Source organism: Filicampus tigris, chromosome 10, assembly GCF_054856515.1.
Source record: "Filicampus tigris isolate MCC_2025a chromosome 10, RoL_Ftig_1.0, whole genome shotgun sequence".
Taxonomy (NCBI): domain Eukaryota; kingdom Metazoa; phylum Chordata; class Actinopteri; order Syngnathiformes; family Syngnathidae; genus Filicampus; species Filicampus tigris.
In genome coordinates this window covers 15,405,543-15,419,120 of record NC_141226.1, presented here as the reverse complement: position 1 = coordinate 15,419,120, position 13,578 = coordinate 15,405,543, and the positions used below count along the sequence as shown (strand labels likewise).

Below are 13,578 nucleotides of genomic sequence, written 5' to 3'. Positions count from 1 at the left end.
GGAGTTCATACCCTCGGAAAATAGGTTCTATTATCCAGTATGGCACAGATTTCTTTACACAAGGGTAACCGTGCTGTGGGCCGCCTCGCCGTGTTTTCAGCCTTTGAAAACCAGGGCTCATGTGAAGTGAGAAACAATGCTCTAAGTGCTCTCATTGACTGAAATGTTTATGTCTGGCGTTACCGGAAAAATACTACTCTGCTTTAGTTCTCTTTTCAACTTTGCTAAAATAATAATCCCACAACAGTTGACATGTTTATACAGTAACAAATGTGACTGCTTCTGCCTTGTTTTTTTTTTTTTCTCCCTCATGTCATTTAATGTTCTCCTACATTTGTATAGAAAGAAAACGAGGACACCAACATCTCTTGTGATTGTTTTAATACTGTTGTACTTATATTTCATATACTGGAAATGGGATAACAATTCCATTCTCTCTATCTGTGCATTGTAAATATTTCACCTTTTAGGCTTTGTAGTGTTGTCTTTAAACCAGAATTTCTTTTGCAACTCCACATCAGTTGAACGGTTTCAAGCCCTACGTTCATTCTCGGCCCCCAGCCTCAAGAGCCTAAATATTTGAACGAAAAGCTTACAGTTTTACAAAGACAACCTTAATTCAACCATTGAAGCGACAGAAAATAATATTGCACTTGTTTGATTTCCCTCTCTGCATATATTAGAAGTGACATAGTAATACATGTAGATGCCGATGAATCGTCTTTGTTGACAGGCTTACTGGTTTGAAATTCCAACAGAACCCATCTACAAATATACACCAACAACCAGATAACGGAGCTAATCCACTGATATAGGAGATGGAAATTCTCTTCACCCTCTCATAAGCCTGTTTACAAGTGAAACGTGTTTGAACCTGTTATTTATAAACGGCTACATAGCGTTAGTTGAAGGCTTAAACCAGTGTGTAATCAATACATATGTGGTCAGCCTAATGTGTCTGAGATGTGTGTGTGTGTGTGTGTGTGTGTGGGTGTGTGTGGGTGTGTGTGTGTGTGTGTGGTGGGGGGGGGGACAAGACCCGCCGGACAAAACGACATGCAGAGTAACAGAAAGCAGGGGGTGCAGCCTCGGCAGAATGCGTCAGGGAGGTCCTCCAGAATCTTGGTTACGCTTGATGTTTGAGGCCGAGAGAAAGGAGCATCTGGCTACTGTTCTCATTTGGTGCCGTTTCGACTAAGGCGTATAAGAGAGACTCCAATGGGAGGTGCATCAGCGAAGATGTCAGTTGTCTTACTACCAAACAGCGTGCCCTCAAACTGCGTATTTTCTAGATCAGGGTGGGCTTTATTAGTGAAATAAGGATGGCGACAGCACCCACCAACCACCTCGTGTGATTTCATTTGGATCACACGTCAGTCTGACGGTTTCACGCTCCAAACCTGTGTTTTATCCTGAATGCTTTTATTTTCTTTGGTTAAAAAGCCTTTGATAGTGTTTGAGGAAGTGGCGCTTTATCTTAATGAGCTCTCCTCGTTGAGAAGCACCCCCATCTGCCAAGCAGGATTAGTTTCATCAGGAAGTTTACAGTGTTGCTGCTCATTTCCGATAAAAGTGGGATTTGGGGGAGCTTGACATCTGCATGACCCTTGTTATGGATTTTAGCGAAAAGAGCTGCAGGAAGAGGCTGTGTTGTGAAACTCTCATCTGGTTTTGCTAGAGTTGGCTAAACTAAGTGGGCAAACTAGACAGTTAAGGAGAGATGTCCCAATACATTGTTGCTGTACCGAAGTAGATTTTATTAATTGTCTGTACTTTGCTTGAGTGTTTTGACAACTTTTCACTTTTACCCCTTACAAATAAAAACAAATCTACTCTTTACTTTGTCAAAATAGTTGTTTTCAACTCCTGTGGATGATGACACAGCAGAAAAAAAATGTAACGCACCTTCAAGATTTGCTTGTTTTCTCAACTGAATCCTTTTCAGACTTTTGTAACAGAGCTCATATAGAATGTAAATTGTGTAACAGTAAATGAGCACGTGTTCAGTATGCGGCAGTATGACGGTAAATTGGCGTTACAGCTTGGTTGTGCTGTGTTTCTGCATATGCAATTCAACAGTGAACCTCTTCAGTTGGGAATATTTCATCGTGTTCCCCTGACCTACAATCGTTTGGGCTTAATGATAATAAATCCTGACTGTGAACAAAGGAAATGCGTGAGTTACATCACTCTGCTCCAAGAGTGCATGTGTAGTGAAATACTATAGCTGGCAGTCATAGTGGAATTAATCATGAGTGTGTAATGTCTTCAAATGTAGGTCATGCCATTATGACAATACAAGCCACAAAATCAGCACCAACAGCATGAAGCAATCGCCGCTCCATCCAACTGTATTTTATAGCTTTGAATTCCTGTTGGAATGCTAACAAATAGTTCTTTCAGATTGCATGGGGTGGACATGCACAAGGTTCAACAAGGTCCATTCATTTTCTTCTTCATAGACCTGTTTGGCTAGGGTGGTACTGCCAGGGCCAGAAAGCCTCTGACAACTTAGCCCATTCGATCATTAGGACACAAATAAATACAATTTATGTCATAAAATGAATTGTCTTGTGTTTTTACATTTCCTGTTTCCAGTGCGGTCGTAGAAGACCAGCTAAATAAAAGCTTAATTGCCTTAGAACTCCTTATAACTTACCTCATTGACGTTCATCTAAGCATGGTGGTGGATCAGTTAGCCACATTAGCCCGTTAGCATTGGCTATAGCGTTCACGCCTCTTATTATATGCACATAAGAGCATGCTGTTAGTTATTTGGATATTGTAGAGTCACCCATTGTGGTATTGATTATTTCTCCTTGCTGAGTAATGTAGGAGGTATGGGAAAAGCATTGTTTTAAACCAGGATTTAAAAGCATTTACCCCTTATTAGTGCAAAGTATGTTTGGTATCTTTATTCATTCATATTATTCAATCTGATAATAAAGGATACCGGCAAATCGAAGGACTGTATTATACGCAAGTACGGAGAAAAAAAAAAGTTTTTTTAAGGGTGATTTGGGGTGTGTGTATTGCAATGCTTCTTGTTAGTCTGCAGGTGTGCTTTGACCTTGATGATTCTGAGGAAAAAGGAAGTGGACTGTTGCAAATTTTTGTAGTACTATTTGCATCAACGCTTGAGTTCCATCTTAATGAATCAAGATTTTATTGAAACATCGATGCTGCTCAGTAGTGATCATAGGCCTGTCAGAGTTCAGGCATCAAGGTAGGTAAATCTCTCGCTGTTTATCCAAGCTGAACTAAACCACCTTCATTATAAATCACTCTCAGGCTCGCCTGGAGGGACTGAGGAGCTCTGCTGGCAGAGACTGTCCAAACTCTGCACTGCTCATTTGCGCCAGTTGGAGCTATAATTAACACACACACACACACACGCACCCCCCCCACACACACACCCACATGCACACACACTTTGAACATGCAAAATGCAAAGACTGTACTCCAAGCAGCCACCCGTTACCTCTGTCATGCCTACTTTTGTTACACATGTTCACAATGTTGAATTATGACCTTGCAACTAGTGATGGCAACATTAATCAATAAATGATCATTGAGAGTTCAACAGATTTGTTGTGATTAATCGGGCCAGAGATACGTACCCTAATATGGACCCGGCTACGAAACTGAAATATATGTATAATACTATTAATTTCCCTTGCAGTGTCTGTGTTACCTTATGCATATAAACACAACTATTGGACCCAAATTGATGTGCTCAATGTAGCAGAGATGACATTTTTATGATGATACTGCCTAAATGTGGACAAAATCCAAATAGTACATGTACCGTATGAGAAATATAAGTAAAACATCAAAATAAGTTTAAATTGAAAAAAAAAAGTTAGCCTCTTTGTGTCTTGTTAAGAGGTAAAAATGTATTAAAGCATCATTTTACCCCATTTGTTATGTGTTTTTGCTGTCATGACAAAAACTCACATAGACACTTGCACTCTGCCTTAGACCACGTGTGACACATATATTTACGACATGTCACAGGGATCAGTTTCCTGTAAGTGCTGTCCCTGCCTTTGACACTTATATTGCCATTTTTTATTCAGTTTTACACTTTGCATTTGGTCTCCATAAAACATTTTAACAATGTGACACAGTCCAGCTCTGCAATAATAACCCCCGCCCCCTTTTTTTTTTTTCCCCCATCAAATCTCTTGCTTCTTCTCAGTCCTCTGTAACATTATCCTTTAGCCTGCCCCCCCAACTAGCATCCCCTATGAGCCTTATGTTTTCAAATCTGTACTAATTAAAACAGAAAGTCACTCCAAGCAGATGGCATGTCATAGCCTGGGTAATTATTGCCAAGTCAACCGCAGCCCCTGTAGACCTTGACTCGAATCAGTAGCTGGCTCAGTTGGACTGGATAAGACGGAAACATGATGACGATGATGTGGAGACCTGCAGAGAGCACATATCAAGTCAATCTCAGAATGATGAGATTTTCATCATATGCTGTACAGTGATATGCGTGAAAAGCGTTCTGCTGCAACTTCTCATTTCGCGCATTTTTCATTTGACAATTTCGGTGTTTCTAATCTACTTTTGCGTTCAACTGCCATCATACACAGAAAACACAAATTCAGAATGAAAATTATGCATAATTACATTGTGTGCATGAATAGTATTACAGTATGTATGGATGTATGTTTGTATTTTAGATTACTTTTGGATGGATAACACTGGTCAAGAGCAAATTTTAATCAGAGATGGCTTTATGTGTTCCTGGACCTAAAAAAGCTTGCGCAATACCGAATTTATCAAGCGTTGTAATTCATAGCTATGACGTTTCAGAAAAAAAATTCAGAACCATCCATTTAATAGCTCATTTCTTCTGGTAGTTACTGTTAGTGTAGCGACCATTAAAGCTAAAGAACCAGTGAAAGTCTGTAAGAACTTCTCAGGACTCAAATCTAGAAATAATACATTATGTCTCCATCAAAGACAACAAGCTTGTTAATGTCGATTAATTCTAATGGCAGACAAATACAAATGTCACAGAAAAAAAAAAGCTTTTAGTGGAGACGGTTAAGATACGCATTAAATATTATGCCTTCTATGGAACTTCTGCGTTTAGAAATGTGTCATTTTCACAACGGGTAGTTCAGCTCAGAACCTTTATTTATTTATTTTTTTTTTTTTTTACAGTTTTACAGCAATCGGGGAATATGTCCTATATGCTTGTGTTGTCCTCATATAGGCTACTTCAGTTGGGTGTGAGCACTTTGTAATGAACACAATGGCGAGATAAGAGGTTTAACCTCCCTGATCTTACACTGTTTAGTGTCCCGCCATTAAGAAGCTAAATATCAATGCTCGACACTTAGTTTATATGCCAAGAAAGTGGGAAGGATAATTCATGAGCGACAGCTTGATGACGCCTGATGGCCAGCATTTAGATAATGGCACCGGTTTTAGGACACAGATTAGGCCTAAAAGAAGAATGACCTGAGCATCCTTTTGAAGTCTTTCCTCTCTTCATCTTCTCTCTCTCTCTCTGTGCAGCCCGGAAAACATGTGCCCCTGCAGAGTTTGCCTGCCTGAATGGACAGTGTGTGCCAGGGCGATGGCGCTGCGACGGGGAACCGGAATGTCCCGACGGGTCTGACGAGGCCGAGGAGACTTGCAGTAAGTGAAAGCACACAAGGGCGCATGTAAAGGATAGTTCCACTTCATTGGAAAGGTTTATGTGTGGCTCACTAGCAGGGGTTGTGAGATCTTTGCCTATTCTGTTTTGTGTGCGTGTGTGTGTGTGTGTGCGCTTAACTCCTAACACAAAGGACACTCAATTATATAGTTGGAATTTTCAAGACTTTAGACTGTTATTGGAATATATCTGAGACCAAAAAAAACAATTGTTCTCACAGGAAATAAAGAATCCATTCCAAGGTCAAATTGTCACCATCATAGGATTCTTTATTGTAGTAACACAGTATTGTCGAAAGTCTGCTTATTTGACATAACATTTATTTAAAACTTTTCTGTTCAAGAATATGTTCTATGCAGCTCCTCTAGTCAAAACACGGCTTTTTGATTAATATTGTGTTTGTGCAATATGAGTTAAGCAGTAAAATCCAGCCGTTTTTAGCCATCTCTGGGGGCGGCCATTTTGTCACTTCTGTCGACTGAAAATGACATCACAGTTGCTCGGGGCTCAGATAACGATCAATCATGGCTCAGCTTCAGAAAACAGATGAGCTCAAAATGAGTGGATTAACTCATATTCAACAAACGCAATATTAATCAGAATGCAACGTTTAAACTAGTGAAGGTGCATCGAACATATTATTGCAAATAATTCTTTTGGGTTGACTTCCTTTAATGTAGCGTGTGTACCGTATATTTATCTTCCCCTTTCTTCTTCTGTTAACATTGCTCGCTGAGACTGGTCTTATAATTTTGGAAGTCAAAGAAAAAGCAAAGCAGACATATAGTTAATTCTTTCATGCTCGCTGAACAGACTTTGGAGACATTTTTTTCACAGAGTTTGGTCTTTACTATAGATGCTCCAATGTGAAAATCTAAATAAATAATAAAACATTTCCCTGAAGTTAACTCAGTTTTAAATTGATCACTTCTTGGTTTTCTGATTTTTTGGGGGGCCAAAAAGCAGACGTCGATATTCATCAAAATGCCGAATATCTGCACCGCTAATTGGCCCGGCCGGTAATCAGTCCATCCCTAGATCTATTGCTTCGTAGTGAGATGTTTAGATCCAATGGAACGATTTTAGTAAACTAATATACTTCTGTTTGCTTTAAAAGCTACAGCTTGAATACAGTGCCATACAAGCAAACTGTCTCCTTTGCAATTCAGCGATGAATGAATCAGAATTGTCATTTATTTCCTTAAAATTAGTTTGTTTTTTAAACTGAGCTGAAGCATTTGACAGCTTTGCAGTAAAAGTAGATTTGGCAAATTATTTTGACATTTCAGGTGTTACCATCTTCAACTGCTGTCAGGTATTCAACACATGTAGAAAAGATTTCATTTAACTCTCCCCGCGAGAGCCTCGCTAATTTCCCTTGTCATCTCGGCTCTTGTGGCAGTTCAGCCGCCTTGCCAGCTTCCACTCGCCCACACACTTGAACACACACTCCTGTGGCGGGTGCAAGAAAGGCGGTGATTACCTGTAGCACTGAGTGCGGCAGATTTATGGCTGCCCACACACAAACACTGGCAGGGGTTCGATGGGTCCAGTAGCGGCTCGAGTCACTTTTTTGTTGTTTCATTTGTGTTAACCATGCTCACATCTTGGCTAAAAGTACCGGTACAGTTTAAGCCTTGATTGGATCAAAGGTCCACTGGCACAAAGAAAAAAATACCTAGATTAAAAATAAAAAAGTAAAAAAAAAAAAAGAAAATAATATGTAGGAAATTAATTCAGTGCCAAATTCAGTGCCAGTAGCATTTTAACAGATTCTGACAGTTGAGGAGAAAAATTCAAAGTGTTATCTTCAAAAAGAGACCTAAACTATGCTGCTACTCCAAATGGTTCAAGTACAGCTTCAAATTTACGTTGGGTGCACCTTTTTAAGCATTCAGGTAAAAATGCCAGGTGGAATTGCAACGGGTTTTAAATTAAATTAATTACTGAAAATCATTTTAGATTAAACACATGCCCAAAGAGTCATTGTTATGAACTAGCATAATGATATAAAGGAAAGATGGATGAATATTAAAAGCCTTTTTGTGACATAAAATGTAGAGTCTTGTGTAATTTTGCCTCCTTTTTGGCACCGCTTTGTTTGTGTGTTGCTCGGTTGGATGAATAATGTACGAAGCGGTCTCCCTCAGAAAGTTGAGAGCGAGTAGGATGGCATAGAGACCTCTGATAGAGAATGTGTTTGTTTTCGGAATCCAATTGAAGATAAACAAAGGAGTGATTCCGATCGCATGATTGCACAATAAGGACACAGAAATCTGGGCTGACAAAAAAAAAGCCATTAATATGTAAATCACTTACAGTATGCAATATATTCACATGATGTAGCACATTACAATGTCAGATTTTCACAACTCAAAGAAGTCAAGACATTTTTTTAAGGGTCCTGCACCCCAGTTGCCCTGTATGGCATAGAGATATGGAGGTTGCAGTGAAGGATTAAAGTAAAAACAAAACAAGACTGTAAACTCAGAATAATTGACGGCCAACCAGACTTTCTCTGCTGGGCTAAACTCTATCATAAGCACTGACCTACATTTACAACCTAACATTCTAATGTTTGTTCCATTCTAAATTGTTCCATGAAATTGTATTTATTCCCAAGAGTCTTCAAGAGCTCTTTATTTCATCGTGTTTCTCTTAGCTGCACTACTTTCTAGTGTGTATGTGTGAATATGAGTTTTTGTCCAATCAGATTTCAGCCTGTATTTGATGCTAAATCAATCTAATCTGCCCTGTGCCTTCAGAATCAGTAGTGCTGGCTGATGTAACTGTTTTTAACGAATAAGATTTTAAATTTACTTCACAAGGGTAGGTATGTAGCTAGCTAGCTAGCTAGCCAATAACGTGAACATTTTACTGTCCTCTGATTGGTTGGTCAGAGCAACACTGTAAAAGCCGACTAAGATTAGCAAAACATGTCTGTAGCGATCACATTAATATCAACATCAGAATCTCAAGTTAGTTTGATATATGTTTTTGAGATGTTTTATAATTTTGGCCTGTTATTTGATAAACATTGATTGACCAAGAGTTCATATAAAAAGGAAGGGAAAAAAGACTCCAAGTTGGGCGTTTTGCGGCTAGATGCGCAAGCAGCATTTTAAGCGATGGCAATTGCACTCAAATGGCCTGTCTACCCCATTAACTTCATTTCACTGCTAAATTAGCCACCAGTCTCTGTCACAGGACAAGCTTCAAAAACAGCGACACAACTGAATGTGTCTTTGAGCCTACTGTCACGTTGGTTTTAAGAGCTGCAAGCAACAACGTAGTGAATTCAAGATTGGTTGGATGGTGCACTGGCTTGTAATAAAGATGAATAATTAAAATAATTAATAATTAAGACTGGACCACCTGCCATAGTAGTTTATAATAGTGGGACCCCTCATGCTGTGTTAGCAATACAACAATGTGTGTGCTAGCAATACTGTACAGCGCTTTGTGCAGATTTACACCAGAAACCTATACCAATATGTGGAATTTTTTTATGTGTTGTGTTTGGTGTGTATGTTTAGTACACTGTATTTATTGGATTTAAGAGGAAGTTTCATTTAACAACTTTGAAAGAGAAGGGGCCAAATACAAGGGGATCCAAAAAACGGGAATTTTGGAACGCATTCATACAGGAGGATGTAATTATATAAAAATGAAAATTCCATCATTGTTTCTTAAATAGCATTTTTTAAGGTTTTAATTACTATGAAAAAAAATATTGTTCTTCCATCACTTTTGGTTTTATTGGATCGTTGAAAAGTTCCCTTTTTTTGTTGTTGTGTCACCATGTATTTAGTTCTTTCTTGTGAAGAACATTAACTGCAAATGGAAATCAGGCATGAATCTCTTGGATATTTCGGATTAGTTCTTGCTCTTAAGCCACCCCCCAAAAATATATATATTTCTTGCTAAATATTAATCGGTCCTCTGAAAATAATTTGGTTGCGCAAAGTGACATATCACAACTCGGACGACGATGATTTGCTCTCAAAAAAAAAAAAGCTCTACTCTACCTCACATTATTCAATTAAAAGCTGCTAAAGCAGAGCTTGTCAGGCTTTATTACAGTACATAAGAAGGAATGCTAGACTTTCACGCTGACTGCATCCAGTCTTTAATAGTTAGCTAGAAACATGTATGCCATTATGCAAAGAAGACAGACCCGTGACTGGATAGTGTTTAGCATGGGCTAATTACACCAAAGTCTGCATACCTTTAAAACATTAAGCTGTAGTTTGATTTAAGCTTTAAAGCTAAATATAAACCAGCTCTGGAATAGTCATGCTGTTATTTAGTTTGCCCCTAAATTCTCATGTTCTGTCAGTTTCACTTGTGCTCGACCGCACAGTGCATACGTGCGCTGCCGACGAGGCAAGACATCTGTGCCATCATCATTCTGGCTCACTGAGTGGATCCCCAATTACACGCTGGAGTAGCGTTACACTGCCATATTAAAATATCCTGAGTGAGTTACTCGCGATCCATGAAAAATGAATGAGAAACATGGGAAGAGCCATCATTTTTTGGATGAAATTAATGTGTAATCAAGGGGGAAGTGGAAGTGGGCCACTGTAGCCAGCTGTGCGTCCTCTTCATGCATCCTTCTTAGCAAAGTTGTGACAGTTACCGGTACGTGCTATCACTTATCGTTTGTATCTCAAAAAATATGTACAATATTGGTGAAACACACTTCCCAGCAAAAGCAAAACTCACAGTATCATGTTTAGTTGCATTGTGAGGTTCATCGTGTCTGTCAGCACGATCCATTTTTCACTGAGAAAAACTGCTGTGTAAAGTCTTCAGCAGCACATCTCAAAGGGTCCCAGCGGGATTAAGGTCTGGACTCTGGTAGCCAATTCATGTATAAACATGATGTCTGTCCCAACAAGGAAAATGGAAAATCCTGCTGGAAAAAAACAACAGCTGACATTTTTTTGTGACCTGTCCAGATCATAACACTGCCCCACAATAGCGCCAGCCTTGCATTTACTACGACATATCGAAACTCATTCACTCAGTGCTGTCTCCTATTGCTTGCGTATTTGAACATTTGGCTGTTTTTATCATTTATGCTAAACTTTATTGTTTTTTTTAGTCGTTATGATCAGAGGTGGGCATTTGAATACACTATGTTAGTCCATTTATCGCCATCCGTCTGCACCCTGGGTACTCTTCCGGTGTCAGTTTATCCGCCTTTTTGCCAAGCCGGATCAAATATCGGTCGGTCAGTCTATCATTTTAAACGTGCTTCTGTTAGCGCTTCTGTCGACCAACTTAATGTTTACTGCCCAAAATCCATCCAATCTGGTAGTTTTAGTAGTGAAAATCTAAATCATATTTTGATCAGGCTGTGCATTCATTAGGTCCTCAAGACTTTCGAACAACTTCAACTACCAGAGTTCAACTCAGAGACTCTGTGCGGCGCTTTTAAATTGATTGGACTTGACATGCATGAGGAGTGTATCCACTTTCATTAAATGAGGACGTAACCCTGGAATAAGTGTCTTTAGGGAAATGTGCAATTCTCAATCACAGGGAACTTTTCCTTCTATTTTTAGCCGCCGTACACTGAGCCATGTAAGAATACAACCCCAGTGCGCAGATTCGGTTACCCCAACAATCAAAGCGATATTTGCCCTGCAAACATTCACAGCTGAATTTCCTTTGAGAAAGGTAGCCTACCTAACTCTGTCGACGACACAGTTTTTGCTCAAGGACAGCCTATTGCCTCAGTTTCTGTTTGTAGTTTATGCTTGGTTTGTAAAACCAGAACATTTCCTAAAATGCACATGTGCGATTTGAGGCGCTTCATTAAGTTAGTGTCTTTCTTTCTTCATATTACATTTGACCTCCTACATGCATAACTAGATGTAACTTGATAGAATACCTTTTTCTTTGAAGGATATGTTGATAGTTGTCTAACAACCGAGTCTTGCTGTTTTACTTAATTATTTTCGTTTTTTAAATGCTCACTTTCACTTACAGTTTGCTGCTTTGTGTTATTTATATTTTATATTCTCACATATGTGAATTTGTGTCATGACAAGTGTCTTTGCTGTAATTTTTATACAGTACAACTGCTGTAAAGGAAAAGCAGACATACGTTCCAGTGCTCCGGTCATAACCCACTAGTGCACTTTGCAAATGGGAAAACAAGATGATCCGATCTTGTCGTTTCTTATAACATGTCTGTTCCTTTCTGTAGCATTTATAATGCAGGAAGAAGAACCCAGACGCTCCAAGTCAGTTTAATGGAACTGTGACGTCTGACTCATGTTATCAGTGCTTTTGCCTTTTCATACTCTCAGGCTGAAAGACATGTCGATTTTGTTCAATTGTGTCCCGGTTTCCCTTTAATTGCTTCACACTGGAAGTGTGTTGAGAAAAGAAATGAGAGAATCAGACCGCCTTTGCTCTGAATGTGGGGCAGCTTGATCAGTTGTCAGTTTGTAGAAATCACTCTCCAGTGCTGTTTTGGAAGAGTCGAAATAAACCCTGGCTGGTTTTTGTTTGAACCATTTGATCCATTCATCCATTCATCCTTCTTGATTTGCATCTCATTGAACTGTGCAGGTGTACCTAATGCAGTGTTCATTTTGACAAGATATTTTGATTTAGTTTTAGTTATAGTCTTTTGACTAAAATGAATGAACCTTTTAGTCATAAATGAGTCATCTGATTGTATTTTAGTTTTAGTCCAATTTTAGTTTTCTGAAAATAAAGCGCAATTTTAGTCAACTAAATTAATAGTTTTTTTTTCCTTCAGCATACATTTCAACTTTTATACAAAAAGTACACCACAGCTGTTTATAACTGTAGTTTCACACATTTGACACACATCCAACACAAACTGTGTCATTATGAAACTTTCTTTCAATGGAAAATGTTGAAATGACAATATTATGCCATCTTAAAAATTGGCATAATTTGGGGGGGAGGGGCCATGGGACGCTAGGATCGTCAACAGATCCAGTGCTAATGGTGTCAAACTGCTATAATTTACCACAGCATAATATGCACACTTTTTTTTTTCAGTTCTCCATAGTTTAATGTAGTCATCACCTCAGTGAATGACTTCAATTTTAGTTTTTGTTTGGTTTCCATCTGAATAAAAATATTTGCGAGAAAATAAATAACAAAACAATTTTGATTGTCAAGTCAATGTAGTCATCGTCTCACTGAATGACTTCTATTTTAGTTTTCGTTTCATTTCCGTCTGAATACAAATATTTGTGACAAAATGAATGACAAAAAAATTTTAGTCAACGAAATGAACACTGACCTAATGAAGTGTCTACTTTGTGTATATTTTGAAAATGTAGTCTAGTCAGACTTGCAGCGGCCCAAACTTGGAGGACCAAGTCTAAGGTTGGAGCATTGTGTGTGGACATGCCCGCTGGTTATAGTGATGGATCTCAAAGAGAACAACTCTCTGCGGTGGAGATGAATCCTCGTTTATCACAGTATAGCCTGTTTGTCTCTTGAGTAATTTTCTTTTATTATATGGCCTCCTTCCCAAGAAAAAAAACCATTAGGTATGTCTTTATAACATCACTAAATCAATATCTGTCTCCTGGAGCACTGAGGTCCCACTTTTTTTTTTTTGTCATAGTGAGGTTGGGCTAGTGTTTTTGAGAAGAAGCATGCTCACACTTTATTAAAGAGTCATCAGTTAAAGGACAAGGCAGGTCGGACACTTTGGCGGCTCGATGAATTCAAATTCTGTTCCACGCTCTGTCTGCTAGCTCTTCCGCCTCCGTTTCTTTCTATTTGCGAGGGGTGCCTCTGATTTTGCTAGAAGATAAGATTCAGGAAAGGTCAAGGAGCATCTTTTTTTTTTTTTCTTTTATGAATTCCCTTTTACTGAAAAGCTTCTCTCGGTCCTC

The 13,578-nt window shown here is 38.9% G+C and overlaps 1 protein-coding gene across 2 annotated transcripts in view; it reads left to right on the top strand.

The window, feature by feature from the left end:
- The window catches only part of LOC147141014 (low-density lipoprotein receptor-related protein 8-like), a 58,901-nt gene that overhangs the window by 11,259 nt on the left and 34,064 nt on the right, over positions 1 to 13,578 (top strand). For both annotated transcript variants that reach the window (XM_086042754.1, XM_086042753.1), the window contains exon 3: positions 5,536 to 5,658. In XM_086042754.1, coding sequence (XP_085898880.1) covers positions 5,536 to 5,658 — 123 coding nt within the window. The remainder of the gene's footprint in view (positions 1 to 5,535; positions 5,659 to 13,578) is intronic.